Source organism: Mytilus galloprovincialis, chromosome 6, assembly GCF_965363235.1.
Source record: "Mytilus galloprovincialis chromosome 6, xbMytGall1.hap1.1, whole genome shotgun sequence".
NCBI lineage: Eukaryota > Metazoa > Mollusca > Bivalvia > Mytilida > Mytilidae > Mytilus > Mytilus galloprovincialis.
In genome coordinates this window covers 17,526,433-17,553,380 of record NC_134843.1, presented here as the reverse complement: position 1 = coordinate 17,553,380, position 26,948 = coordinate 17,526,433, and the positions used below count along the sequence as shown (strand labels likewise).

General features: G+C 32.8%; 1 protein-coding gene across 1 annotated transcript; it reads right to left on the bottom strand.

Annotated features, from left to right (window-relative positions):
- Positions 1 to 4,285: 4,285 nt before the first annotated feature.
- LOC143079093 (splicing factor U2AF 26 kDa subunit-like) lies at positions 4,286 to 24,431 on the bottom strand. Its single transcript, XM_076254267.1, has 8 exons — positions 24,348 to 24,431; positions 14,580 to 14,667; positions 13,051 to 13,117; positions 9,465 to 9,538; positions 7,569 to 7,640; positions 6,321 to 6,454; positions 5,080 to 5,178; positions 4,286 to 4,760 (listed from the first exon to the last, which is right to left on the bottom strand). Exons 1-8 carry the CDS (start codon positions 24,389 to 24,391, stop codon positions 4,586 to 4,588), a joined length of 753 nt encoding a protein of 250 aa, XP_076110382.1. The 5' UTR covers positions 24,392 to 24,431; the 3' UTR covers positions 4,286 to 4,585.
- Between the last annotated feature and the right edge of the window lie 2,517 nt (positions 24,432 to 26,948).

The window sequence follows — 26,948 nt, the reverse complement described above, 5'->3', positions numbered from 1 at the left end:
GTTGACATTTTGCATATAGTATCTAAGAAGCAAACTAAACCAGGAAAACTTAAGATTGACTAATTGCAATGAACCATGAAAATGATGTCATGGTCAGATAATTGCCAGACAGACATATACATCTTATAATCTGCACATCGTAATATATTTCCATACACCAACTAAAGTTGACCTAGACACAAATACCTAGCTTTAACCATGAAAATGAGGTCAAGTTCTGATGAAACCTGCCAGATTTCCACTCATTCCATACAGCAATTATAGTGGATTTATTACATACAATATTATAACCAGATGCTCCGCAGGGCGCAGCTTTATACGACCGCAGATGTCGAACCCTGAACAGTTGGGGCAAGTATGGGCACAACATTTAAGCTTGATACAGCTCTGAATTTGGATTGTGATTAAATAGTTGACACAACATAGGTTTCTGACACAGAATGAATGTGGTCTAAGAACTTAAACTTAAAAGCTTAAAATTTTTAAATTGGACATTTACCTATTATGGTCCAATATCCAAAATCTAAATACGTGGTTAGATTCAGCATATCATAGAACCCCAAGAATTCAATTTTTGATGAAATCAAATAATGTTCAATTTTAGACCCTTTAGACCTCAATGTGGACCAATTTGATAACCGGGCCCATATATTAAAAATCTAAATACATGGTTAGATTCAGCATATTGAAGAACCCCATATATTCATTTTTTGTTGAAATCAAACAAAGTTTAATTTTGGACCCTGATTTGGACCAACTTGAAAACTGGGCTCATAATCAACAATCTAAGTACATTGTAGATTCAGCATATCAAAGAACCTTAAGAATTCAATTTTTGTTAAAATCAAACTAAGTTTAATTTTGGACCCTTTGGACCTTAATGTAGACCAATTTGAAAACGGGACCAAAAATTAAGAATCTAAATACTCAGTTAGATTTGGCATATCAAAGAACCCCAATAATTCATATTTTTATGAAATCAAACAAAGTTTAATTTGGCCCCTTTTGGCCCCTTATTCCTAAACTGTTGGGACCAAAACTCCCAAAATCAATCCCAACCTTTTTTGTGGTCATAAACCTTGTGTTAAAATTTCATAGATTTCTATTTACTTATACTAAAGTTATTTTGCAAAAATCAAGAAAAATGCTTATTTGGGACCTTTTTTTTTTTATCCCTTATTCCTAAACTGTTGGGACCAAAACTCCCAAAATCAATCCCAACCATCCTTTTGTGGTCATAAACCTTGTTACAATTTCATAGATTTCTGTTTACTTATACTAAAGTTATTGTGCGAAAACCAAGAAAATGCTTATTTGGGCCCTTTTTGACCCCTAATTCCTAAACTGTTGGGACCAAAACTCCCAAAATCAATCCCAACCTTTCTTTTATGGTCATGAACCTTGTGTTTAAATTTCATAGATTTCTATTGACTTATACTAAAGTTATAGTGCAAAAACCAAATGCCTTCGGATGACGAGGACGACGACGCCAACGCCAACGTGATACCAATAAACGACCAAAAAATTTTCAATTTTTGCGGTCGTATAAAAACCGACCAAAACACAAAAACTTAACTTTAACCACTGAACCATGAAAATTGGACAAAGGTCTGATGACACCTGCCAGATGAACATGTTCACCTAACAATCATTCCATACACCAAATATAGAAGACCCATTGCTTATAGTATCTGAGATATGGCCTTTTAAACAACAAAAATTAACCTTGTTCAATGATCCATGAAACTAGGTGAAGGTCAAGTGAAAACTTTCTGACAGTGTTGAGGACCTTGCAAGTATGCACAAACCAAGTACAGTTATCCTATTACTCATCAGAGAGAAATTAAGAATACTAAGTCTTTACTTTTTTTCAAGTAGTCACTGAACCATGAAAATGAGGACAAAGACTGGACATGTGACAGACAGCAAACTTCATAACATAGGGCATCTTATAAATTATGAAGGATCATTAAGTCTTCTTACCTTCTAAAATAGTACTTAAGGATTATGTACCCTTGTGTTGATTCAATATGAAACATATATAAATTTCATAGAAAATCCATAGCCTTTATCCTTGTACTTTCATATTTGGTAATTTAATTACTGATAGATATAGGATTATTGCATGCAGTGCTAGCATTGATTTCCTTAGAACAATTTTATTAATGTAGTTATTGGTTAAAACAAATAAAAATATGGACCAAATCAAGTACACCTCGACTTTAGTGACCCAGCACGAGGTATTTTGGAATTTACAGGTTGGTTAGAACTTTTTGTAAAAAATAAACACTAGCACATCACAGAAAAGCAAGTAAGTAATCTATGTTTCAAAATTTTTAACAAAAATCTCTGTGGATTTTCTATAAAAATCTTGATTTATTTGCCACAAAGTACTCTTTTCCTATTAAATGCAATGAAACAGTAAATAATGATGCTTTGCATAAAGTTTCCCCTTGGTATATGTACAAAATGGCCTATCTCTATTATTCATTATATCTGTAGTTTTGATACAATTGAAGTTTAAAAAGTTCATACAAAAATGGCTACGGAAGGGGTCATAAACCTTTTAAGTAAAGTCGATTTATTTGTAGATCTTACTTTGCTGAGCACTTAAGCTTTCACAGTTTCTATCCATCATAGTTTTTTGCAACAAAAGGCAAAAGAAAAAAACAAAGAGTATAAATAGTCTTCCTATAGAGGTTAATCTACAATTCTCTAATTTTGGCTTATTTGCAGATTTTATTTTTAGAACTTTTTTATGTAAAAAAGGTAAATGAGTAAAATTTAGTCTTTTAAGAGCAATAATTCCTAAAAGGAGTCAATTGACAATTTGTCCATTGTGCATTTTTTATAGAAATCAGACCATTTTCATATAAGTGACGTTTGACTCTGGAATTTATATTTTTTTTGACAGGTTACCTTCTCTATGGCTGGATATCCCGGTCAAGTAAGAGCAAGGTAAATAGGTTAATTCAAGATTTTATTCAGTACAATTTAGAGGGGAAATTTACTCTTTAATGCTTTTTCCCCAAATTGCACCGTTTATACTTCTGATTTCACTTCTTTTAATTGCTCGTAATTGACCAAGTACCAGGATGTCTTACCACATAGTAGGTCGAAAAAATATTGAACCTTGAGTCAAAAGTCGGTAATGTGAAAATAGACTATTGTTTTAGTCATTATAACTGTATAAAATTGTTTTAGTCATTATTACTGTATAAAATTTCTGTGTTTCCAAAACAATAACCAAAGTTACTATTTACATAGAGATATGTCTTGCCTGTTCACAGAAATTTCAGAAAAAGATAAGCTAATGTACATGTACAGCAATATTGCTAGTTAAATCGAGTTCCTGGACCATGTTCTAGGGCCTCAAAATGAGTAGTAAACTGTGATGCTCTAATTGAAATGGTTTTTTTTTTTATCTATTTTTAACCACACTTGCCAATGGACAATGAAAACTAAATACCCTAAGAAACATTTAAGTAAAGTTTGGTAACATTAGGCTATGTAGTTTAGAGGAGATTTTTTTTTTAAAGTTTAAGACTACCAATTGAAACTGGACAAAAAGGATGGCAAAGCTCACATGGCCTTTTAGGTCAGATGAGATAAGAAGTTGCATGGATACTTTTGATAGCATTATCTGTAAACAGCATTTCCTGAAATGGTAAATCCTAGTTTTTCCATGGTTTAACCTCACAATGATAAATACACACAAAAAATAATGCACACATTGAAATTTTATCATGGGTAGATGAATCATGCCACACTGACATGTACACCTCCTGATCATTCCATTCACCAAATATAATTGAAGGATTGCTACAAATATCTGATAAACTGATAATATGTGTATAATTAGGAGTTTAGTATGACATCCATTATCACTGAACTAGTAACATATTTGTTTAGGGGCCAGCTGAAGGACTTCTACCGGTGGAGGAGTTTCTCGCTGCATTGAAGACCCATTGGTGGCCTTCGGCTGTTGTCTGTTCTTTGGTCGGGTTGTTGTCTCTTTGACTCATTCCCCATTTCCATTCTCAATTTAATTTATAATTTCCTATTCTTTAAGACAAGTTTTAAAGATAGTAAAAATAACAAAGTTTGTGCACTAAAAGTTAGATTCAAACAAAAATGTGAAATAACCAAAGCAAATGTTTAAGGACTGCATGGGTGAAAATCAATAAACAAATGAATGAACGTACTATTTTGACACTTTCAGACATGTTGTATATTCTGTCATGATTATATATTGTATATAAAAATTAAATAATAACTTCAAAGATACAATGTAATATAAAAACAACTTGTTTTTGTTTTATTGTGAAAAAAACATGTTTATGTACATTATGGATAACTTATAATAACCCTTGGCTTTTTAAAATTTGGTCCTAAAACATTTAATGTTAAAAAACAATTTTATTGGAACATTTTTTGAATTTTCACCATAATAATGATAATGTTGTAACATAATGTAATGATTTCAATGTGAAAATAACATGTCATAAAAAAAACAGACTAAAACATTCAATATCTTCATTCTTTTTCTGTTAATTTCAAATCAATAATTTGAGATTTTGTCCGTTCAATATCTTCCATGTCGATCTCTATCCCGACGATGTCCTCCTCCTCCTCCCCCACGTTCACGACTTCTTGACCTACTTGACCTACGCTCCCTACTCCTTGATCGTTTTCCTCTGTTTTCCCTGCCTGCACTTCTACTGCGACTTCTTCTTGTTGGTGGTGATCTAGACCTTGACCTGAAAAAGTATAGGCATTTAACACAGTTAAAATCCTTTCATTTTTTTTAATACTTATATTTTATTTTCATGTGAAAAATGAGTGAAAATGTTTATCCTTAAAATATACTATTCAGTGTAACTTTTACATCCAAAATCGTTAGCTCATCTAAGGCGTGTCACTTTTTGACTTTTTAAAATAAAATATTATTTGATTTGTCCTTTATTGTAAAGTGTTGTGATATTTTTTTCTCAACTTATCCTTCCAATTGCTATGCTAATCATGCTATAAATATTAACGAATTTTCTAATGTGAATTCTCTTGAAACTAATTTCTTACTTTCTCTTCCTACGACTACGGCCGTATAACTCTCGTCTCAGTTCTCTTGAAATTGGTTTCAGATGCATGAAGTTACAGAAGCCCCCTCTGGTACATTCTCTGAAATTAAAGAGTAAGTATCTTCTTTGTTGTTGGCTTTTTATAAATTTGAAAATAAATTCATCTTTTGAATGCCTAACAACATAATATCAACATTTCACTCTTCATAGAAATGAAAATCGTGTGTTAATCTAATGTAAGTGATGTTGAAAATACTTTATAATCAAAATAATGTGCATTTTGTAACAGTGAAAAAAATACACAAATATAGAAAATGTTCTCCTTTGAAGAAGTTTTTGTTTTTAAAGATCTAGAGTATTATTTAGTTCCACAACTAACTGGAGTAATTTATGAATACATTTTGTACCTTGCTTTTGATCCTTTTATCATTATACATATTGTCTGTACAATTTTTTATCATATGTTTAGTAGTAAATACAGTAGTTTTGAATATGTGATAAATAGCCTGCTGTTTAATCCATATTGCGCAACTTTGATGCGCACCCTTTATCGCATACCCTTTATCACATCCCTACTTTTTTTTTTTTTTACATAGTCAGTTTTTATTTATGTAAGCTTAAGAATATTTTCCTCAAAATAGGTATGATCATTCGGACGTGACGTCATTGTTTTGTATGTACATGTGACGTCACGAACATCAAGTTTTCATATTTTTTGGCACACTAAATGGTAAAGGTAACCCAGGTGCTTTGGATAAGTAATTGAGCAGTTCTTTTAAGGCTTTTAAAACAAGACAAAAGTAGAACTGATATAACCCAGTGAACAGTTCATATAATATAACTCTCCTGTTGAAATATATGATAAAGCGTATAAAACATGGCAAAATCCGTATCACATGCCATATCACACTCGACCAATATCATCCCTCGGGCCTAAAGGCCCTTGGGCTGATATTGGTGTCTCAGGATGATACGACATATGATACAGATTTTGCCATGTATTATTCTCTATGTATCTATTTACCACATTCTATGCTGCCCCATAGATTATATATTCATTTACCCTATTCCATAATCCATACTGTCAGTATGATTTTGAATATATTTACACAATTCTATTCTGTCTGTATGAACTAGTATCTATTTGACTATACTGTATGTAAGATATATCTATTCAAGCTATATGATTTTGTATCTATTAACCCCATTTCATACAACCTGTATGATTTTTAATATATTTACCCCATTTCATACTGTCTGCAGCAAGCTTCTCTAAAGTCTGTTACTGGTGACAATTCAGCGTGGATTGGTCGGCCATTGAACCAACGGTTGTTTAAATCATTCACAGCTTTCTCTGCATCTTCTTCATAACGAAACTATCAAAACATACAATAAATGATATTAAGTCGAAATTTAATTTAACTATTCATTTTATTAAACTGCAGAGTAAACCTGAGTAACAGCTATCATTTTACCATTTGCAAATGAACAAAATAAAGTTGAATTAACTTTCTGTTATAAAAGAAAAATAATTGACTGGTAAATTAATTACTACTGGTGTACTGTGAAAGTACTTTTATTCGTGGGGTACCAATTTTCGTGGTTTTCGTGGATGACTTTATCCACGAATTTAAGTGTCCAACGAAATAAAACAACCATTGTCCAAATCAAGACATGGAAAGATCCCCATCGGTAGGTTTGACTACTGAGAATGATCTAGAGAATATATTGAAGAACGCCAAATCTGAGAATACTTAAATAGCAGTCACAGAACTACAACCGCATACAGGATTATACCAATTTAATCTTTAATAACCTAAACTGTACAACTGTTGATCTTTTAATTCTCATAAAAAATATTTTTTGATCGATTAAAGACAGATTTCTGGTATTGATATACTAGTATGATAAAGTGTTCATTTCATATCCTCATAGTTCTCGTACATATTGGAAATAATAATTTCATGCTGGGCTTGATTTTGATTTATTATTTGACAATTCAAGATACATTTATAGCATTTATAGCATTTGTTTCGTTAATGTTTTCTTTAGGTGACATGTTTATGGCATAATTAACACCTCCTTTGATGGTCTTTAATCTGTTGATCACTTTATCATGGGTTAATTAGTGTTATCACTACGATTTACACGTGTCAATGTTTACTTTGCAATTTCCTTCAATCCAGACTATTTGTAACCTTCCTTTCTAAAGGCTTTCATTTTTTAATTATTATTTTTGGAAAACTAAAATCCACGAATTTAAAAATCCACGAACATGTAAATATTACTCAAACCACGAAAATTGATACCCACGAATTAAAGCACTTTCACAGTATATGTATGCTGACTTTAAATACAGATCCATGAAAATCTTTATTATGTCAAATAAAAAATAGGTCAACCCACATCCAATATTTAGTAGAGTTAACTAAAAAAAAAGTTGCAGTGTTTACATTTTATTGAGACTGCAACCCAGAAGACACAACTAACCTTGATGTATACATTTCCAACCAAATGATCTCCCAGGTTGTCACAAACATTCATTTCTTCTATTTCACCATACTGAAATATATAGTCAATTATTTTTCAAATACAAAGTGAGAAAAAAAGAGGAATTAAGTTAATACTAAATAATATCAAAAACTGAAAACATTTTGAACTAAAAGAATTATTAGCTAAGAAATAGAAAACAAGTTAAAATCATTTTGTTTAGTTTCAAACATTTATAAGTGGGGAATAAAGAAATATTTTTTGGTAATTAGCAGTCAATTTGTCCATTTTTTTCAAAATAACATAAATAACAATTACGGATGTATCATTGGCTTGAAAGTCAATAACTCAACTCATTTGAATGTGTATTCATGCAACCTTTTTAGTTGAGATGAGTTGCACATGTGTTAAGGGTATTACCATGAAATCAAACAGACCTTGATATTTTATCATTATACAATTGCATTAGCTTGTCTGTCTTTTTATATTTATGATTGTATCTGGCTATATGACTGTCTGCCGTGTTCAGAGATCATCCTGATGAATAATTAGATGGGGTCTAGTCTAAAATATGCAGTACATGCTGATACACTTAAGCAAGTCCATGCATTGTTAATTGTTTCTCTTATATAATTGAGATATACGTTTTAATATGCTATATATTAAATATGAGAGTTTTGGTCAAATCAGTTGACATGAATTTGACAGCTAGCGCTAATTCATTTATAGAGTTAGGTGATATGATTGCAAATGCTGAGACAGATATTCAACCAAGTATAAAGGAGAACATATCAAACATGGATTAAAATCTACAGGTGGATCTTCATTGCAAGAGGTTTGAAAAGACAGAGAACATGGAGCCCTCCCGACAAGAAGTTTGTAAACTTTCCTAGCTATAGTATATTCTACAACTAATCTTTTTACTGTGAACAGTTTCATCAATATTTCTCCAGCAGTTTAGGAGGACCTTGCAAAAGACTGTTACTCCATATTTTCATTATTGAACGAAGTAAGTTCATCATCTCCCATTAACATGTAGGGATAGGAGTACACTTAGTTATGCACAATGTGGAAAGTTTCGTTAATATAAGGATAGATATTTGCACTTACAAAGCACATGGACAGAAAAATGGGGGAAAAGATGATTCCTATTCAACCAGCCAAAAAATGTCTGCTAAGGGTTTATAAAGTCCATAAAAAATATTCAAAATTCAAGCTTGACCTGTGTTTGGGGTTTAAAAGCTTTTTGTAAGATGGTTTTGTTAAAGCATATGCAAATTTATCTAACAATCTTAAATCTGTCTACAGTATCATTGGGCATGGTAATTCTGAATGAATGAATCTTAGTCCATCGAAATATTGTTAAAAGTTTTATATTACATATATATGTTGAAGCATATTCAAGTACCGGTAACTGAGCAAAAAATCAAGAATGTCAGCAAAATTGAACATCAATGTTACATGAGCTTTTACATTTATGTTAATCATACAAAGACAGTCAGTAAAGTTCCTTCATATAGAATTAACCCTTTCAAGATATAATGCAAGTAGGCTTTAATATTTATAGGTACTTTTAAGTCAGTTAATTTGATATTTTTTTATTATTGTATTATAAGATGTGTTGTTAGTCAATAGGACAATATAAGTTCATACTTGTATTATACTTGTTTGTAAAGTAAAATGAATCAGTAAAGTTTGAGAATTGAAGGTTCTAAAAATACATGAATAAAATATACACATTGATACAGGCAAGGTTTCAGAACTTATAATGTTTTCCACCTTTTTCAGTTTCTAAGCATGCTTGTATTATTTCTTAAAAGAGTTAATTATAAATTCATATAGCAATGATAGGGTTATCTATAAAGGACTAGATATGGACACAATTTCTCATCCTACCTTCTCCATTTCTACATAGATTTCTTCAAAGAATTCATCGTAGTGTTGTTGGATCTCAATTTCATCCATATGGACTGATAAAAAAATAAACAGAGGCAAAATATATAATTACACACAAAAAGGGTTACTAAATCCTTTTATGTCTGGGAACACTGCTGGCTACAAATTGGAAAAAAGCCGAAGAAACTGTCACACACTGTAATGCACAATATAAATTTCTGATATCCGAAAATCGTAAATACAATTTTGAAGAATTTAGATTAGTTTTGTGATTTATCAATAATGTAAAAGGGGTCTAATCTATAATATTGAAAAATTCTAGATTTGATCTATTCAGCAATTTTCAAATCTTTATTTGCCAAATTACCAATATTTTGCATTGTATGTATGTGACAATTACTGAATCTGTAATAAAATGAGCGTCATTATATAGTTACCTTATCCTCTAACTCGGTAAATACTTCCTCGAAAAAGTTGTCAAAATCTTGCTGGGCCTCAACATCATCCTGTACAACTAATATAAAACATATATCCTCATAACCTTTTAGTTTTATTTTAACCTTAAAACCAAAGATTGAGGGGCCTGATGGGTTATTTTCGTTCTTCGTGATCAGCTCATTTTCGCTATTGTGGTCCATTTTTCTAGATTTTTTTTTTATATTTTCATAATCCGTGATCATGGAAATTTATTTTCTGTGAATCGTGATTGACAAAAAAATCAACTCGTGAATCATGATGAGACCCCCCAACCCTATCAGGCACCTCAAGATTATATTTAGGATATTGAATTAAATTATTCAAAAAGGCTGTACAAGTGGTTTTTTTCTGACCCAAAAAAATGGGATTTTAGAAATATCAATATTGAGACCAACTTTTTTTCTGAGAGAAGTTTAAAAGGTGTTATGAGTACTGGCAAGTTTTCTATGAGTAATATGGTGCCAATAATGAGTTTGTTAACTTTTTATGATAGTAAATATACTCTTCAATGATAAAATTTAGGATGTGGCCATTAGCCCTCTACATCCATGGCATTCCTACCTACAATGCTATGTTTACTTGAAATCATTTTTTTTTCCAACAGTTTATTTCTACTGCAAAGATGTTGAATTTTGTAATTAAAGACAGCTTCTTATCATGCAGAGTGTCAACTAATAGTCTTCTGTAAACATCTTTTTCAGACTTGAAACTAATTTTCTATAATAAAATGTCAACAAGAGTTTTATTCAATATTCATTTACTGAGAATTTCGATTGGCTTGAAACTTCCATGGCCTAGAACTGACTATTTGTTAGTTTGATTGTATCGACAAACAAATATTATAATCTTAACTTAAAGTGGTACCCAACACTTTCACTAAAATTAATTTGGCTCTTTTAATTTTTATAAAATTTTGTCAAGGTATTTACTTTGATCCTTTAACAAAAATATTAAAATATAAATTTTTTTGAACCAACCGTTTTGTCAGAAAAATTACACTGGTTATATAGCAATTTGACAAACACCAATTTTGATCATTGAGAAGCTTAATATTCCTTTTACAACACAACATAATTAAAACCTTTAGCTGACTTTACAGAGTTATCTCCCTGAAGTGTTAGGTACCACCTTTATAAACTTTATAGTATCATAACAAGAGGAGAAAAAGTATATTTTCAAAATAAGACGAATTAATGCAGGGTTAAAGGCATTATTTTCTGTGACAAATGCAATGTTTTCGGTATATTTCAAATAAAATCAAAAATGACATTTTTCATTTGTATATATAATTACTTCTGATGTGATTATAGTTATAACTGTTTTCATTCTAGTTGTGGTATATTTTAACAAAAACTTTAAACTAACAGATAAACAGCAAATATTAATTTATACAAGTCATGACAGTAAAAGTTAATGAATTAATACATAAAACCTATCTTCAATATTAAACCTACATATTTTGTTACCAAAGATTTAATTAATAAAACTGATATGAGCATGTATAGATATATACATAGCATACAAAGAATTGATTTATTGTTATGTTTGTAGTTGAATGCTATTGAACTAATCATAATATTAATATTCAAAAAATACACACATTTAAATGTGAATATTTGTACCTAAAGTGTACACAAAACCATAAATATATATAGAATGAAATTCAAAACAGTGTGGCTGTGGCCATTGATTGACACATTAAATTCATCCATTGACTGGGACAATTTACGTGAACGTTTGTCTGTAACGACCACTGTTCACGACGTACCTACGATAGACATTTCAACTGTGGGGTCACCAAAGGATTCTTAACGCCTTTAATTATAAAATAATTCAAAAAATTAATCAGGAATAACCTTTATGTTTTGATTTATATAATTGATATAAATCAAAACATCATGTTATTTCTGATTAGTTTTTCAAATTAATTTATTACGGTGTTGAGAACCTTTGGTGACCCCATAGTTTAGGTGTCTTTAAAAAGTACATAGTGAGCAGTAGTTGTTACATACAAACGTTCACTAAATTGTCCCAGTCAATGGATGAATTTAATGTGTCAATCAATGGCCACAGCCACACTGTTTTGAATTTCATTCTATGTGCAGTAATGGTCTGTTTTGAATTACATAAAAATTCAAATTGCATACAAGATAATTTATCCATAAGGTTTGTGCTATAAATATGCTAACAAGCATTTTTTTATAATTTGATATAAAACAAAATCACAAATTATGATGTGAAATGCAATGAAATGATAATCTAAAATTTTCTTCCAGAATACTTTTTTAACAAGATTTTTCTTTATAAAAGTTCTGAATGAATAAATATGTATAATTGAGCCAAAGCTGACCAATACCAACAAACACTTGCAAAGCAACAGCTATATAGATAAACTAAATTGTAAGCAAATTTGATAATTTTACAATGTAAACAAATAAAATGTGGTGATCATCTGCAGCTAAAAATAAATCTTTGTGTCTACAACAAAAAACAGAGTAAAATCTAAAACAAAAAAGAAATGAGTATCTACAAAAATAAATAGCAGAAAAATATACAACACAGGATAGGATGACCATTTACCAGTTTTGACCTTTACCAATTGAACAACCATGACCACTTAATAGTGTTATCTAAGCATAAAAATAAGTCATGAACATTGATTACAGGTTTGAAATGTAGTTTACTAGTTCTAAATTCAAATTTTTGTTTTTGATAAATCCAGTGACGTGTGTAGTACCAGATGTATTTGGTCTAAAAGTCAATTGAAGTCATGTTTGCACAAGGATAAAGGTTAAAATGTGAATTATACAACAAAGAAATGCATAAGAGGCATATTTATACAATTTCTAACTTTTTCTCTCTCAATTATAATATTTCCAATAAATCCATAAATACAGTGTGTTTGCAAGAATGTATTTCCAAACAAAAGATCTAGAGCTAACAAACTTTTGATATTTAATAGTATCAACAGAAAAACATAAGTAAAATTGCTAAAATGTAGACAATACTGAACAAAATTAAGGTCATGACAAATTTAAGACAGAAAATAATTTAAAATCTCTTTTTTTTTCACAACAACAACAGACAATATTGGACACATAATACATACTATGTGAGCCATCAGCTGTAAGGGCAGCATTCTGTGGGTTCAGGTAGGCATTAATCATAACAACAGTCTGAAACATACAATACACTAAATATCATAACCATTTCTTCATTACATAATTTACACATGTCATTCATCCCTTAGCATTGTTATAGATAATATACCATATGCTTATCAGGGTTCTTTCTCACTACGGTGAGTCCCTGCCCCTGGACTCATGAAAAGCTGTCTGGACTCACCATTTTCAAAACTGGTGAGTCCAAAGATGCATCAAGATTGTAACATTCTGTATAAACTGAACACACATATCATCATTTTATATTAAAAGTTTAAAAGTAATCTGAATTTAATGTCATTTCATTGCTCTATTATGAAAGTCGAGAAACTATATTGCAATAAAGTATCTTATTCTAACTGTTGGCCTAATCATGGCCAAAAATAACGAGTCACTGGACTTGGCTTCAAAAATCCTTAGTGAGAACCCTGCTTATACTTATGTTTTGGAGGATACAGGATCTTTTCATTCCGGGAAAGTTCCTCTATAAACCTTGTTGCAAAACAGTAAGTTTTATGGTCCTTTGTTGTTTGATAATATGTGCTAAGCTACTAGTCCCGACATTGTTTATATTTTTTGTATACCAGGGCAGTCAAATTCTACTAAAAATTGTGTCATTGTGTCTGTTGTGGAGAGTGGTCTTATTAGGCTAAGCAATCATACCACATCTTTTTATATATTCATAAAGTTTTTGATCCAGGGACTAATTATAATGTTTCTTAAACTATCAGAACCAACATCTGTGTTGATAGGATAACCAGGTCATTTCAGGTGATGACCTTGTACTGAATCTAGGATAATGACATAAAAATCACTTGTTTAAGTATCATACCTCAATTTCTTTCCTAAAAATCACTTCTTTAAGTATCATTATTTTTATAAACCCCACTAATTTCAACACCCATGAACAGTGAAATTTTTATCACGAACAGTAGAATTTTATTACATAATCTAAAAGATGAAGCCTTGAACTATACAGGAAAAATACTCCCACTGCTGGGGAAAATCTTTTAAGAAAGTATCAGTTCATTATGTAAAGCCAATATTATAGCATTTTTTCAACTAAAATAGAATTTGCAGCTAAATGATAGCATCAAATGAATAAACCTTGCTACTTAAAAGAAGCAAAATGTTCATTTTTAATCAATTTTACTAATCAAATGATATTATTTAAACCTATGTGTTTAAAATTTTGATAAAACTACAAAATCACAATTTGTGACAAAACTTCGAATTTGCTACTCAAATAAGTGATTTAAAAATCACTTATTTCAGTCCCCTGACTGGTAACAGGTTTGATAAAACTTCAGTTAAAAACTTTCAAAAAAATTAATGAAATTACTTTTTCAGTTTTTCTTCATCCCTCAAAAAATTAACTCATTGATAACACTATTGATCATGTTAATCTACTTAAAATGACAGAAATGACGAAAAAATTGTTTTAAAGCTATCATGTACAATGATGTATGTATGTCACCTGACTGAAAGTTGGTTTGTTGTGAAGACGTGAACATCTTTCTCCATGTCGACAGGCTCCAATTTTAAAGTAAAAGGAACAGTTAACTCTGAAACGAAACAATAACAAAATGTTGATTTCTTTAATAAAGCATACATGTACAACAGCATACACATAAATGTTCAGTGTATAATCTCCTTGTAAATCTATATATATCCCAAATGTGTGATTTGTTCTAACCTTTTGAAAAATCAAATACATGTATTTAGCCTGAATCACTGTTCAAAGCTTGATTTGGTGAGTGGTGAGGTTGGAAACAATTCATGTTTCCTTGAAAAAAGTATGTCTTTGCCCACCCTGAAGCAAATTTATTTTTATCTTTTGCTACATGTAAGGTGGCAATTTTGGAACCATATCATATTATCCTCTTCAGATAACAGATACATATTTGCTACTAGGAACATTTTAAACGAAGAGTTCCAAATGATGAAGTTGCAATCATCCCATTATGAATTTTACAGCAGCCATGACACGAGTTGGTTGACGGTTATGGAATATCTGTGTACGTAACAGTTGATAGCAGATGTGTCGTTACTACAATTCCTTTCCCTTTTTGGGGATGAGAACCTACCGATTCAGAATTAATACTGGGTTTGTACTAACATGAGCAACACGACAGGTGCCACATGTGAAGCAGAATCTGCATATATATACTTCTGAAGCAGCTGAGATCAACCCCAGTTTTGGTGTGGTTTGTGTTGCTCAAGTCTTTAATTATATAACTGAACCATTGACTTAGGTCTTAGGTAACTTTAGTGTTCATTTGGTTTTTGCATATATAATAAAAATGGCATGCTGGGAACAAATATATAACTGTTACCAAATTTGTTAACGTTACCGAATTCAGAGATTTCCAGAACTGCTATGTCATGTATGTTGTGTTTTGTGTACTATTGGGAGTGTGTATATTTGCGTCTATTCGTTTTTTGTTTTGAAATATCAAATTAAAATGGAAAAATGAAAACACTCTTGTATTTTGTTTTTTGTTTTTGATATAAATATATTTCAAAACGAAAAACGAATGGACACAAATATACACGGACCCGATTGTTTGTCTGTCTGACGTTTTCATTTATAGCTATGGTGTTGTCAATTTAATATAGATTTAATAGTTTGAATGTCCCTCTGGTATCTACGTTCCTCTTTTCACAGATTTAAATAAACCTTTTAAATTGATTTTTTTCACCGTTACCATGATTACTGGTCCTGTAAAATTTTGACATCACAATTGAAAATGTCTGACACCAAAATGTAAAATTGACTGTTGAATGAAGTCAATAGCCAAGAGACCCAGGTTTCCAAATAGCAATACGGCCTATTCCCTTAACTGGATTAAGTAGACTTGGAGAATCGGTGACAAGTGTACATGTACAGCGACATTTTCTGATTTTACTTTTTTCGACAATAGTAATGACCTGGAACACGTACACAATATTTAAAAGATATAATATTTAACCCGATTAAATTCTTATATGAGAAGTCTTCTACTACTTCTACTATATAATGACCGCCTTCAACACGTTGAAGTTTACGTCACTTGTACTGCGCATTGCTTTGTTAAGACATATATACAGTGAAATATAACAAATTTGTGATAATAAACAAAACAAAATTTGTTTACATAGTGGTAGTGCATATTTTTAATTTATTATTACCCTACCACACAATCACCACTCAAGGTGTTGGTTCACCATGTCTACAAATTCCAAAAGTTGAGTTTCACAAGATCTGTTTTTTCGAAAGCCGTGTTGTAGGCGCTAGGGGATACAGGATGTTATGTTTGTCTACGTGTGTCATGATTGCGCTAACTACAACATGTTCCATAAGTTTTTAACATATGCATGTCAAAGAAATAGGTCTATAATTCTCTGGATTATATTTAGAACCTTTCTTGTAGACAGTCAGAGATATAACTCTATAAGGTTATTACAGAAAATAACTTATGTGTGTTATTACAGATACTTTTATGAGTTGTCTACTCTTTATTCCTTAAATTTTGTAAATCTGTAATAACATATGTTTGTTATTTGTAAAATTCTTTCATTTATAGTGGGCTCTAGGGAACTCTCGAGACTTTGCGCAGAAACTAAATGTATAGCCTTGATAACTAATTTTTTAATTAAATTCATTTTTTATTAACCATGGTAAATCAATGAGACAAGGCTATTAAGGGATAAACTTAGCTGTGATAACAAGGCTCAGTTATTAAAGGAATGCAACTTATTATATAAGACACTTGGGAATTACTAAGAAACTTGCGCAGAACCTCATTACATGCTCTGGTCATTATTTCTTACAATAAATTAAAATACATTGTAATTAAGCATGATGTATGTCTGAGCAAATGCTTTGAAGTGATATAGAGTAGCTGTTATAACACCCTTTAGTTATTACAGGCATTATTTTTCTGTAATAACATATGCAAAATTGGCAAACTATGAACTGTTATATCTTTCAATAGTTAGGTATACTGTACATGTACATATCATGCATATAGACAAAAGTAATATCAACAGAACTCTTATACATTTTAACTAAACTAATGATGTATATTGTCCCTTTGAAATATGTAACATACATGTTATCACAGTTCTTCTTTGATTTTTTAGTTCACAATAGATGTATTTACACTTCAATGACTTGTATGCAAATTTGTCCGCCATTACGTAAAATCACACAGGTACCTGTAAACTTTGACATCATATAATTTGAATTATTTGACGTCACAATTTAAAAGTGATTGTTGCTTGACGTCAAAAGGTCATTAGGAGTAGATCTAAGGTCATTCGGTGGCAAGATTCAGCTAAATACCAAAAGTGTAAATACGTTTATAACAAATGTAGAGTCTTAATATGAGGCAGGCATTACCTGTAAATGGGGACGAAGTCTGTATGAATTAATTTTTTGTAACTTAATTATTTGTCAAAAAAAAAAAGAAACGGAAATACCGTAACGTTTCCGAGTTTGGTTCTGTTGTTAGGGATTTTAGTTGTGACGTTATTTAAATTATGACGTCATATGCAATGTAAACAAAGAAACACTATCATTAGGTAACGTTTTTTCATATCAAGGAATTATTAAAAATGAAATTGGTATTGCGCGTTTCTTCCTATTTTATACTAGACTGATAAATATATATTTTACTCAAAGTTTCATACAAACGAGACCGGAAAAAGGAAGTTTATTGTACATTTCTGCGCAGGTCTGGGATTTCAAAACATGACATAAAAAAAATTGAACGATTTTGAGTTCATTAGTACAATGAAAAATTCAGGAGATTTTCCAGAATTATTTTTTTTATTGAATTTTCTACTGTTATTGGGGACTTCGTCACCATATAACAACAACACTTTATGGACTGCTGCAGAAATTTATTGATCGACATGTTTCGGTGCCTAGGGCACCTTCATCAGGATAAAAACAATACATAAAATCATGTTGAAGTACAAAATCGGGTTGTTTATAACAAACAAATGTATGTTATTTTTCTGTAATAACCCTATAGAGTTATATCACTGACAGGTAGATGGGTGAAACATGTGCAGTACGCCAGTCAGGAGGGACTTCGCCAGTGTCTAATGATTTTTGATATGTAAGGCATAGTATTGGTGAAATGTCATGTGCCAACTCCCTAAGGAGACGTGGCTTAAGCCTTGGGTAAGTTTAAAAGTAGTTTTGAGATACCTTGGATGGTTATATTTATGTCGGGCATGGTAGGGTAAGCTGTTTTCTGTTGCATGTATTGATTGTTTTCAAATTCAGTAGCAGTGATTTTGTTTGGTTCTGAGAAAACTGATTGAAACTGCCTGTTGAGTGCATCAGATTTTTGTTTGGTGTCAGTTATAAGTTTCCCATTCTGCTTAAGTGATATGTTATTCCGCTGTAGTCAGTTTTTTTGCTTTTAATATAAGACCATGTTGACAAGAGTCTAGTGAACAATAAAGACAAAGCCTCCAGTGCGTCATCTTAGATATAATGAATGACACAAACCTACATCAAGTTGTCAATACACCAACAAGAAATGATCGCATACTAGATCTAATAATGATTAATAACCCAACATACATCAACAAAGTAACCACACTACCACCAATAGGTTCAAGCGACCATGATATTGTCTATGCCGAAGCAGACATCTGGCTTAAGAGAATAAGAGAAACCCCACAAAAAGTATACAAGTATAACAAAGCCAACTGGGACGAAATTAAACTTGACATAGGTACCATCTACAAATCAATCATTGACAACTATGATTCTCTTAACACCAATGAGCTATGGGAACTATTTAAAACCAAACTCATCAGCTCTGTCGAAAAACACATTCCATCAAAAATCCTACGAAACAAACATCGATTACCGTGGATATCTGATAAATTAAGACGACAAATTAACAAGAAAAACAAACTTTACAAAAAGCGAAAAAACAGCGAATACACGGAGAAATATAAAAAGATGAAAGCTCAGGTACAAAAAGATCAAAGGAAAGCCTACTGGGAATATATTGAAAAACTTATATGTGATCTTCTAATTAATGAACCAGACATTCTAATACAAAATCAGAGCAAACCTAAGAAACTCTTTCAATACATCAAGTCAATAAGAACTGACAAATCTGGTATCTCTGCACTAAAGAAAGACGGCAACATCATTACAGACGCCACAGAGAAAGCAAATCTCTTAAACGAACAGTTTCAATCTGTATTTACCCCAGTTACAGATGACCCAATACCAAACAAAGGCATCAGTTCACATCCTAATATCAGCGAATTACATATAACACCAAATGGGATCGAAAAACTCTTAAATAAGATCAACCCACATAAAGCCACCGGCCCAGATAACATCAGTGGCCGCTTACTGAAAGAAATGAAGACAGAAATTGCACCAATACTATGCTTAATCTTTAACAAATCATACAACACTGGTATTACACCTAACGACTGGAAACACGCTAGAGTCGCACCAGCATATAAACTAGAGGCTCTCAAGAGCCTGTATCGCTCACCTGATTCTACTTGGGTTTTTGAAATCATATGAAAAAATATAAAATTTGGCTAAAAGTGACAACACAACCTCATTGATAAGGAAAGGAACATGTTTAATTTCATTCAAAAGTCCCCCACTGGCGGCCATCTTGGATGGCGGATCGGCTACAAAGTAACAACACTTGGTCAGCACCTCATAAGGAACATTCATGCCATGTTTGGTTTTATTCCATTCAGTGGTTCTCTAAAAGAAGTCATTTGTATGCATTTCCCATAGGGTCCTATGTTAAACTAAGTCCCCTGCTGGCGGCCATCTTGGATGATGGATCTGCTACAAAGTAACAACACTTGGTCAGCACCTCATAAGGAACATTCATGCAATGTTTAGTTTTATTCCATTCAGTGGTTCTCTAAAAGAAGTCTTTTGTATGCATTTCCCATAGGGTCCTATGTTAAACTAAGTCCCATGCTGGCGGCCATCTTGGATGATGGATGGGCTACAAAGAAACAACACATGGTCAGCACCACATTAGGAACATTCATGCCATGTTTGATTTCATTCCATTCAGTGGTTCTCTAAAAGAAGTCATTTGTATGCATTTCCCATAGGGTCCTATGTTAAACTAAGTCCCATGCTGGCGGCCATCTTGGATGATGGATGGGCTACAAAGAAACAACACATGGTCAGCACAGCATAAGGAACATTCATGCAATGTTTGGTTTCATTCCATTCAGTTGTTCTCTAAAAGAAGTCATTTGTATGCATTTCCCATAGGGTCCTATGTTAAACTAAGTCCCCCGCTGGCATCCATCTTGGATAATGGATCGGCTACAAAGTAACAACACTTGGTCAGCACCACATTAGGAACATTCATGCCATGTTTGATTTCATTCCATTCAGTGGTTCTCTAAAAGAAGTCATTTGTATGCATTTCCCATAGGGTCCTATGTTAAACTAAGTTCCTGTCTGGTGGCCATCTTGGATGATGGATCGGCAACAAAGTAACAACACTTGGTCAGCACCTCATAAGGAACATTCATGCCATGTTTGGTTTCATTCCATTCAGTGGTTCTCTAGAGGAAGTCATTTGTATGCATTTCCCATAGGGTCCTATGTTAAACTAAGTCCCCCGCTGGCGGCCATCTTGGATGATGGATCGGCAACAAAGTAACAACACTTGGTCAGCACCTCATAAGGAACATTCATGCCATGTTTGGTTTCATTCAATTCAGTGGTTCTCTAAAAGAAGTCATTTGTATGCATTTCCCATAGGGTCCTATGTTAAACTAAGTCCCCTGCTGGCGGCCATCTTGGATGATGGATCGGCTACAAAGTAACAACACTTGGTCAGCACCCCATAAGGAACATTCATGCTATGTTTGGTTTTATTCCATTCAGTGGTTCTCTAAAAGAAGTCATTTGTATGCATTTCCCATAGGGTCCTATGTTAAACTAAGTCCCCGGCTAGCAGCCATCTTGGATGATGGATCGGCAACAAAGTAACAACACTTGGTCAGTACCTCATAAGGAACATTCATGTCATGTTTGGTTTCATTCCATTCAGTGGTTCTCTAAAAGAAGTCATTTGTATGCATTTCCCATAGGGTCCTATGTTAAACTAAGTCCCCCGCTGGCGGCCATCTTGGATGATGGATCGGCTACAAAGTAACAACACTTGGTCAGCACCTCATAAGGAACATTCATGCCATGTTTGGTTCCATTCCATTCAGTGGTTCTCTAGAAGAAGTTCAAAATGTAAATTGTTAACGACGACGGACGACGACGACGGACGACGGACGCCAAGTGGTGAGAAAAGCTCACTTGGCCCTTCGGGCCAGGTGAGCTAAAAAGGGGATAAGCATAAACCGGTCAATTATAGACCTATTTCATTAACTTGTATTTGCTGCAAGTTAATGGAACACATAGTAACATCACACATCATGAAACATCTCGAATCAAATAACATCTTGTACGACCTTCAACATGGCTTTCGGCACTCTCGTTCTTGTGAGACACAACTTCTCTCCTTCATTCAAGAACTTCAATCCACAAACAATTCAAATACACAAACAGACCTTGTAATAATGGACTTTGCGAAAGCCTTTGATAAAGTTCCGCATCGTCACTTACTATACAAATTACACTATTTTGGCATTAATGGAAACACTTTAAATTGGATCTCTGCATTTCTCTCTGATCGAACCCAGACAGTTGTTCTGGATGGAAGATCATCAAGCACAGTCCCAGTCACCTCTGGGGTTCCCCAAGGTACTGTCTTAGGTCCTGTCTTATTCTTGGCGTATATCAACGACCTTCCAGACTACCTTACACATAGCAAACTAAGACTATTTGCTGATGACAGTATCTTATACATGCCAGTTAAATCCCAGAGTGACTGCCTAAAACTGCAAGCTGACCTTGACGCAGCTGCAAAATGGGAAGAGGACTGGCTGATGGCCTTCCACCCAGACAAGTGTAATGTTCTCTCTGTAACAACTAAACGTCAACCTTTAAAACATAATTACACTCTCCACAATCATATACTAGAATCTGTTACATCTGCTAAGTACTTAGGCATCACATTACAATCAAACCTTAAGGGCATACGATACAGTTACAGGGGAGGTAATGACGTTGCTAACGTAAAATGTTATTTTCGCGACGTCAAACTGTGACATATCGGGAAAAGATGCATTTTTCGACTGATTTTTATCATTCAAACTGATTTAATTTGAAAACGAGTTCATGGACCCCTATTTTTCAAAACAGCAATTTGTTTCATTTTGCAGGGAGATTATGTGACCCAAATTTTATAAAACTGTAAATAGAGGATTTTTTTTAATTTTGATAAACATGCAGCAAAAAATGATGTATTTTCTTCAATTCATGAACATTTGATAAATATGAGTTATTTCTGAATAAAAAATGCACAATGTTTTAGAATACTTATAAAATACAGAAATTACCGATTATTTAACAAAAAACAATTTGTGTTTATCTTTTATAACAAAAAAGTTATGTCTTTCTTTCGAAAAAGAAATTACGGCCACAAATCTGAATTTTGAGCAAATATACAAAATTTCGACCTCATTTTACTCAAAAAGTAGCACATGAAGGTATATTTTTTATTACATATTTGATTTAATCAGGTAAAAAATAGCCTATATCCAAATTTTCACGAACTTGTAAATACAGGATCAAAACTGTATCGTATGCCCTTAAATGGGACAAACACATAGATGACAATATATCAAAGGCCAACAAAACTCTTGGCTTCCTTCGAAGAAATCTGAAAACATCAAATCAAAACATCAAGAGCCAGGCATACCAAGCACTTGTCCGTCCCAAACTCGAATACTCTTGCTCAGTTTGGGACCCCCACACTTCAGAATCTATTTCAAAGATAGAGATGGTCCAAAGGCGAGCTGCTCGGTATGCCTGCAACAGGTATCATAATACTAGTAGTGTATCAAACATGCTGAACACACTAAACTGGCCTATTTTGACACAACGCAGACTGCGTGCACGACTGGTTATGATGTACAAGATCACACATCAACTTGTTGCTATACCATCTAGCACAATTCTCATTCCATCAGACTCAAGAACCAGAAAACATCATTTCTCACACCTTCAGACATATTTATACATCAAAAGACTCGTACAGATTTTCATTCTTCCCATACACAATAACTCAATGGAATCTTTTACCAACCACAGTAGTAAATACACAGACAGTCGACTCTTTCAGAGATCAGCTAACATATGCTGTTCTCTCCACTATTATTTAAAAAACTTCATCTCATGTACATAGTTTTAATCACTACATCTGTTCTTTGCACTGTTTGTAAATATAACTTAATTTTAATAAATAGGCCACGTATGCACCAGTTATTAATCATCTTTATTCAGATGGAAAACTGGAAAACTTAAAGAAGAAGAAGAAGAAGACCATGAGCCGCCCGGTATCAGGTCCGTTCGCGCCCAATATAGTTTCGCACCCTACACGTTCGCACCTCACATTTTCGCCCCCACGTCCGTTCGCACCCTACATGGTATTTATAAACAACCTAATTTGGTGTTATTGTTTACTGTTGTTTATAAATCATGATTGTTGTTTTAAATTGCTTTGATGTAAATACTAATAAAATAAATATTAATTATAGCAATACACTTACCATGCATACCAGTTGTTCAACATGTTGTCAGATTCGCACTTAATTGACTAGAAACAGTGAAAAACAAATTATTTCAATACACTAACCAAAACACGATTAAGAATTATTCAACACACAAATGAAATAGTTGTTGCCAGAATAACATAATCCGACTTAAAAACAAGGACTTTTTTTTATAAACTTGTCATGACACAAAAAAACTTGTCAGTATCTCGAATTATTTAGAAACAATGGCATATATTTTTATACCAATACACCTCCAAAAAATCGGTAAAATTGGGTGCGAACGCGTGGGGTGCGAACGAACTTTTCGCAAAATTTGGGTGCGAACATGTGGGGTGCGAAAGTGAATGGGGGCGAATGTGGAAGGGTGCGAACGTGATTGGGCGCGAACAGACCCGGATTCGAGCCGCCCGAACTGGGCATTTTCTCTTTTCATCTCAACAGTTTCTGTAAGAAAAGGAATGCTCTTTGATGTGTTAAAATGAGCATCCTTAAATAAAAATATTTTATAGAAATGATGTTTTTGTTATTTAATTTGTTAGCGCATTATTGATGGTCATACTTGTCTTTTTCTGTTCCAAAAATCGATGCGAGATACTCTGCCATTTTGAATATCTGGTTCTGACGTTCGATCGATGATGAACCTATGAACATTCGCTCCTATATATTTGTTTAAACAGGGAACCATGACCATTTTGTAGGTTCTGTCCAGTAACCAAAAATTATAGCTATGATGAAACGCATAACCATGTTCGCAATCTCCAGTACAGTTAAACATGTATGTATTGCAAGCACATTCATTAAGTTAAAATTTGAGTGATAATAAAAGATGTATTTTGTATTTTGTATCAATATTCTATTGGAAAAAGCACAAAGGAGGTGTGATATTACACTAATAAACTGATTGTGAAAACAAACCTTTTAAGGGGGGTCCGTGTGGGTATAATTTTTTTTTATCAAATATAGGATTTCGATATGTTTGTCTAAAATGAACTTTATCATATAAATGGGGTCACCGTTCATTTAAGCTCACAATCTGCCTTCAAAAGAAGCATACATTTTTGTAAAGAAAAGCTTTTCAATAATATCATCTACATTTTAAAAGTCATCTGAGGCCAAAACGAATTGAAATGTTTTGGATGATTTTTGTACTATATATGATGAAGCAGGGACTTTCTATACTAGTATAGAAAGTCCCTGGATAAATTTACAAATAATAAAGTAATAGATAAAATTTGTAATGAAAAACAAAATTCAGTTTCAATTTTTGCTGAAATTTTTGTACCCACGAGCATCCTTAAGGTAGCACAATACAAAGATTTGTTTACTTCCAATCTCCAATCTTTAAAATGCTGTTACTTTCTTAATACTGCATATAAAATTAAATTAATAAAAGAGGTATATATATATAGATAGATAAAAGATTAATCTTTTAAATGAATGAAATATTTTTGTAAATTTATTGGGGTGTAAATTAAAGCGTTGACCGAAGTACATTTTGTATGAAGCGCGGTCGACGCTTTTACAACCCTATAAAGTTACAAAAAGAAGCATTCAATACTTATAATTACATTTTTTTTAGCTAGAATCATGAAAACACGATTTTTATCAAGTTTTCATTTAATTTACCTGTGCATTTTATTGTGGGACCTCGTGTCATCATGAATGATAAATGTTATTGTCTAATACAATTGTTTCAGGAATAACACGTGATGTGCAGTTAGCCAATCAGAATAACGTATTATAATGAAACATACATCTAATGTAATTATTATTATGTAATCAATCAGGAAATTTTAACGACATCTTAATCAACACAGCAGGAGCTACACAAAGGTGTTTCAATTTATCTCTATCATATTCCATTCTCTCATAAATCTGTAATTAGTGTAAACATCCTTACCACATACAAGTAGATGAGAGCCGTCAAGGTGGTGTAGCTGTTAGGGTATTGGACTATACTAACACAAAGGTTCCTGGTTCGATTCCCGTTCTGGGGTGAAATTTTCAGGGACTGAATTTTCGGCTCTCCCTTGACACCATTTGCGAGTATGGTCTTGAGGAAACGATGATAGTCCGGCGGAAGGGGACGATAAGTGGCTGACTCGTGTTAAGAGAAAGCCATGTCTCTTGCACGTTAAAGACACCCTTGTCGATTTCGAAAAAGAGCAGACTAATGCCGCTACAAGTCAGCACTTGCACCCGCAAAGTGGAAAGGGATTAATATAAGTTGCAAAACTTGTTTTTCAATCCACTATAAATGAATATGTTTAAACCAAGTAGATAATGTTTGATTAGGTGTAAAATTTTATCTATACATTCTATCTGAAACACCCTTTTGTAAATAATGGCTCTCGGAACAACATATAAATCAACCCTCTCCATGAAAAAGCTAATTTCCATTCAAAGTGGAAATTTCTTGTACAATTTTGTAGACACAGTCAACATTTTAATTGATTACAATGTCACTGGTAATTAAAGAGATAATCGTAACTGGAATTACTGGAATTACGACTATCCCAATATGGCGACGGCAGATATAGGTAAAATCTTTAAATGTAGCATGTTTTTGTCAATAGTTACTCAGCTGCAAGGTTTTTCTATACCATTAAATCATATTTGAATCGTAACGGTGCACTGGAATTGTCTAAGCTCTTTGAAAATTGTATGTATATTAAAAGGGCAATATGCCAATCATTTAGTCTTAATTAAGTTATTGCCATAGGACCGAAAAGCGCAGATTTCCCTCAGAGAAGAAAATGCGCCAAAGGGGGATATAATGTCCTTAAAAAAATCTGCCGTACCGATGACAAGAAATAATGTCATTTTTCTACCAGGCAATAAGTATGCTTCAAATTGGTGTACACAAATAATTATCTTCTGTTAGATAAGCGAAAGCTGCAGAGTCACTACATTGGCGTATAGACCGGCATGCACCAAACGTACAGAGAAAATTGACAAAGTCGGTATACGTTAGTTGCACGCCAGAAGAACGCTAAGCAATCGTTAAACGCGAGTTGCATACGTTTGAAGTACGTCGAAATACAAAGGTATGCGCTTGGTGAACGCTACACCTCTAGGAAATTTTTAAGCAGCATAAAAGATTTCATCCAGCTCAAGCGTGTGTCTATCCTATACATGTACGCTACACGTACGTGATACA

Bases quoted from the DNA above. Each gene is read 5' to 3' on its own strand.
- LOC143079093 (XM_076254267.1), bottom strand. From the start codon at position 24,391: ATGGCAGAGTATCTCGCATCGATTTTTGGAACAGAAAAAGACAA. The intron at 9,539-13,050 runs GTATGTATTATG...TTTTTTTATCAG, and splicing joins TACAGCTGATGGCTCACATA to TCCATATGGATGAAATTGAG. The intron at 5,179-6,320 runs GTAAATATATTA...CTTTAATTTCAG, and splicing joins TGCAGACAGTATGAAATGGG to AGAATGTACCAGAGGGGGCT.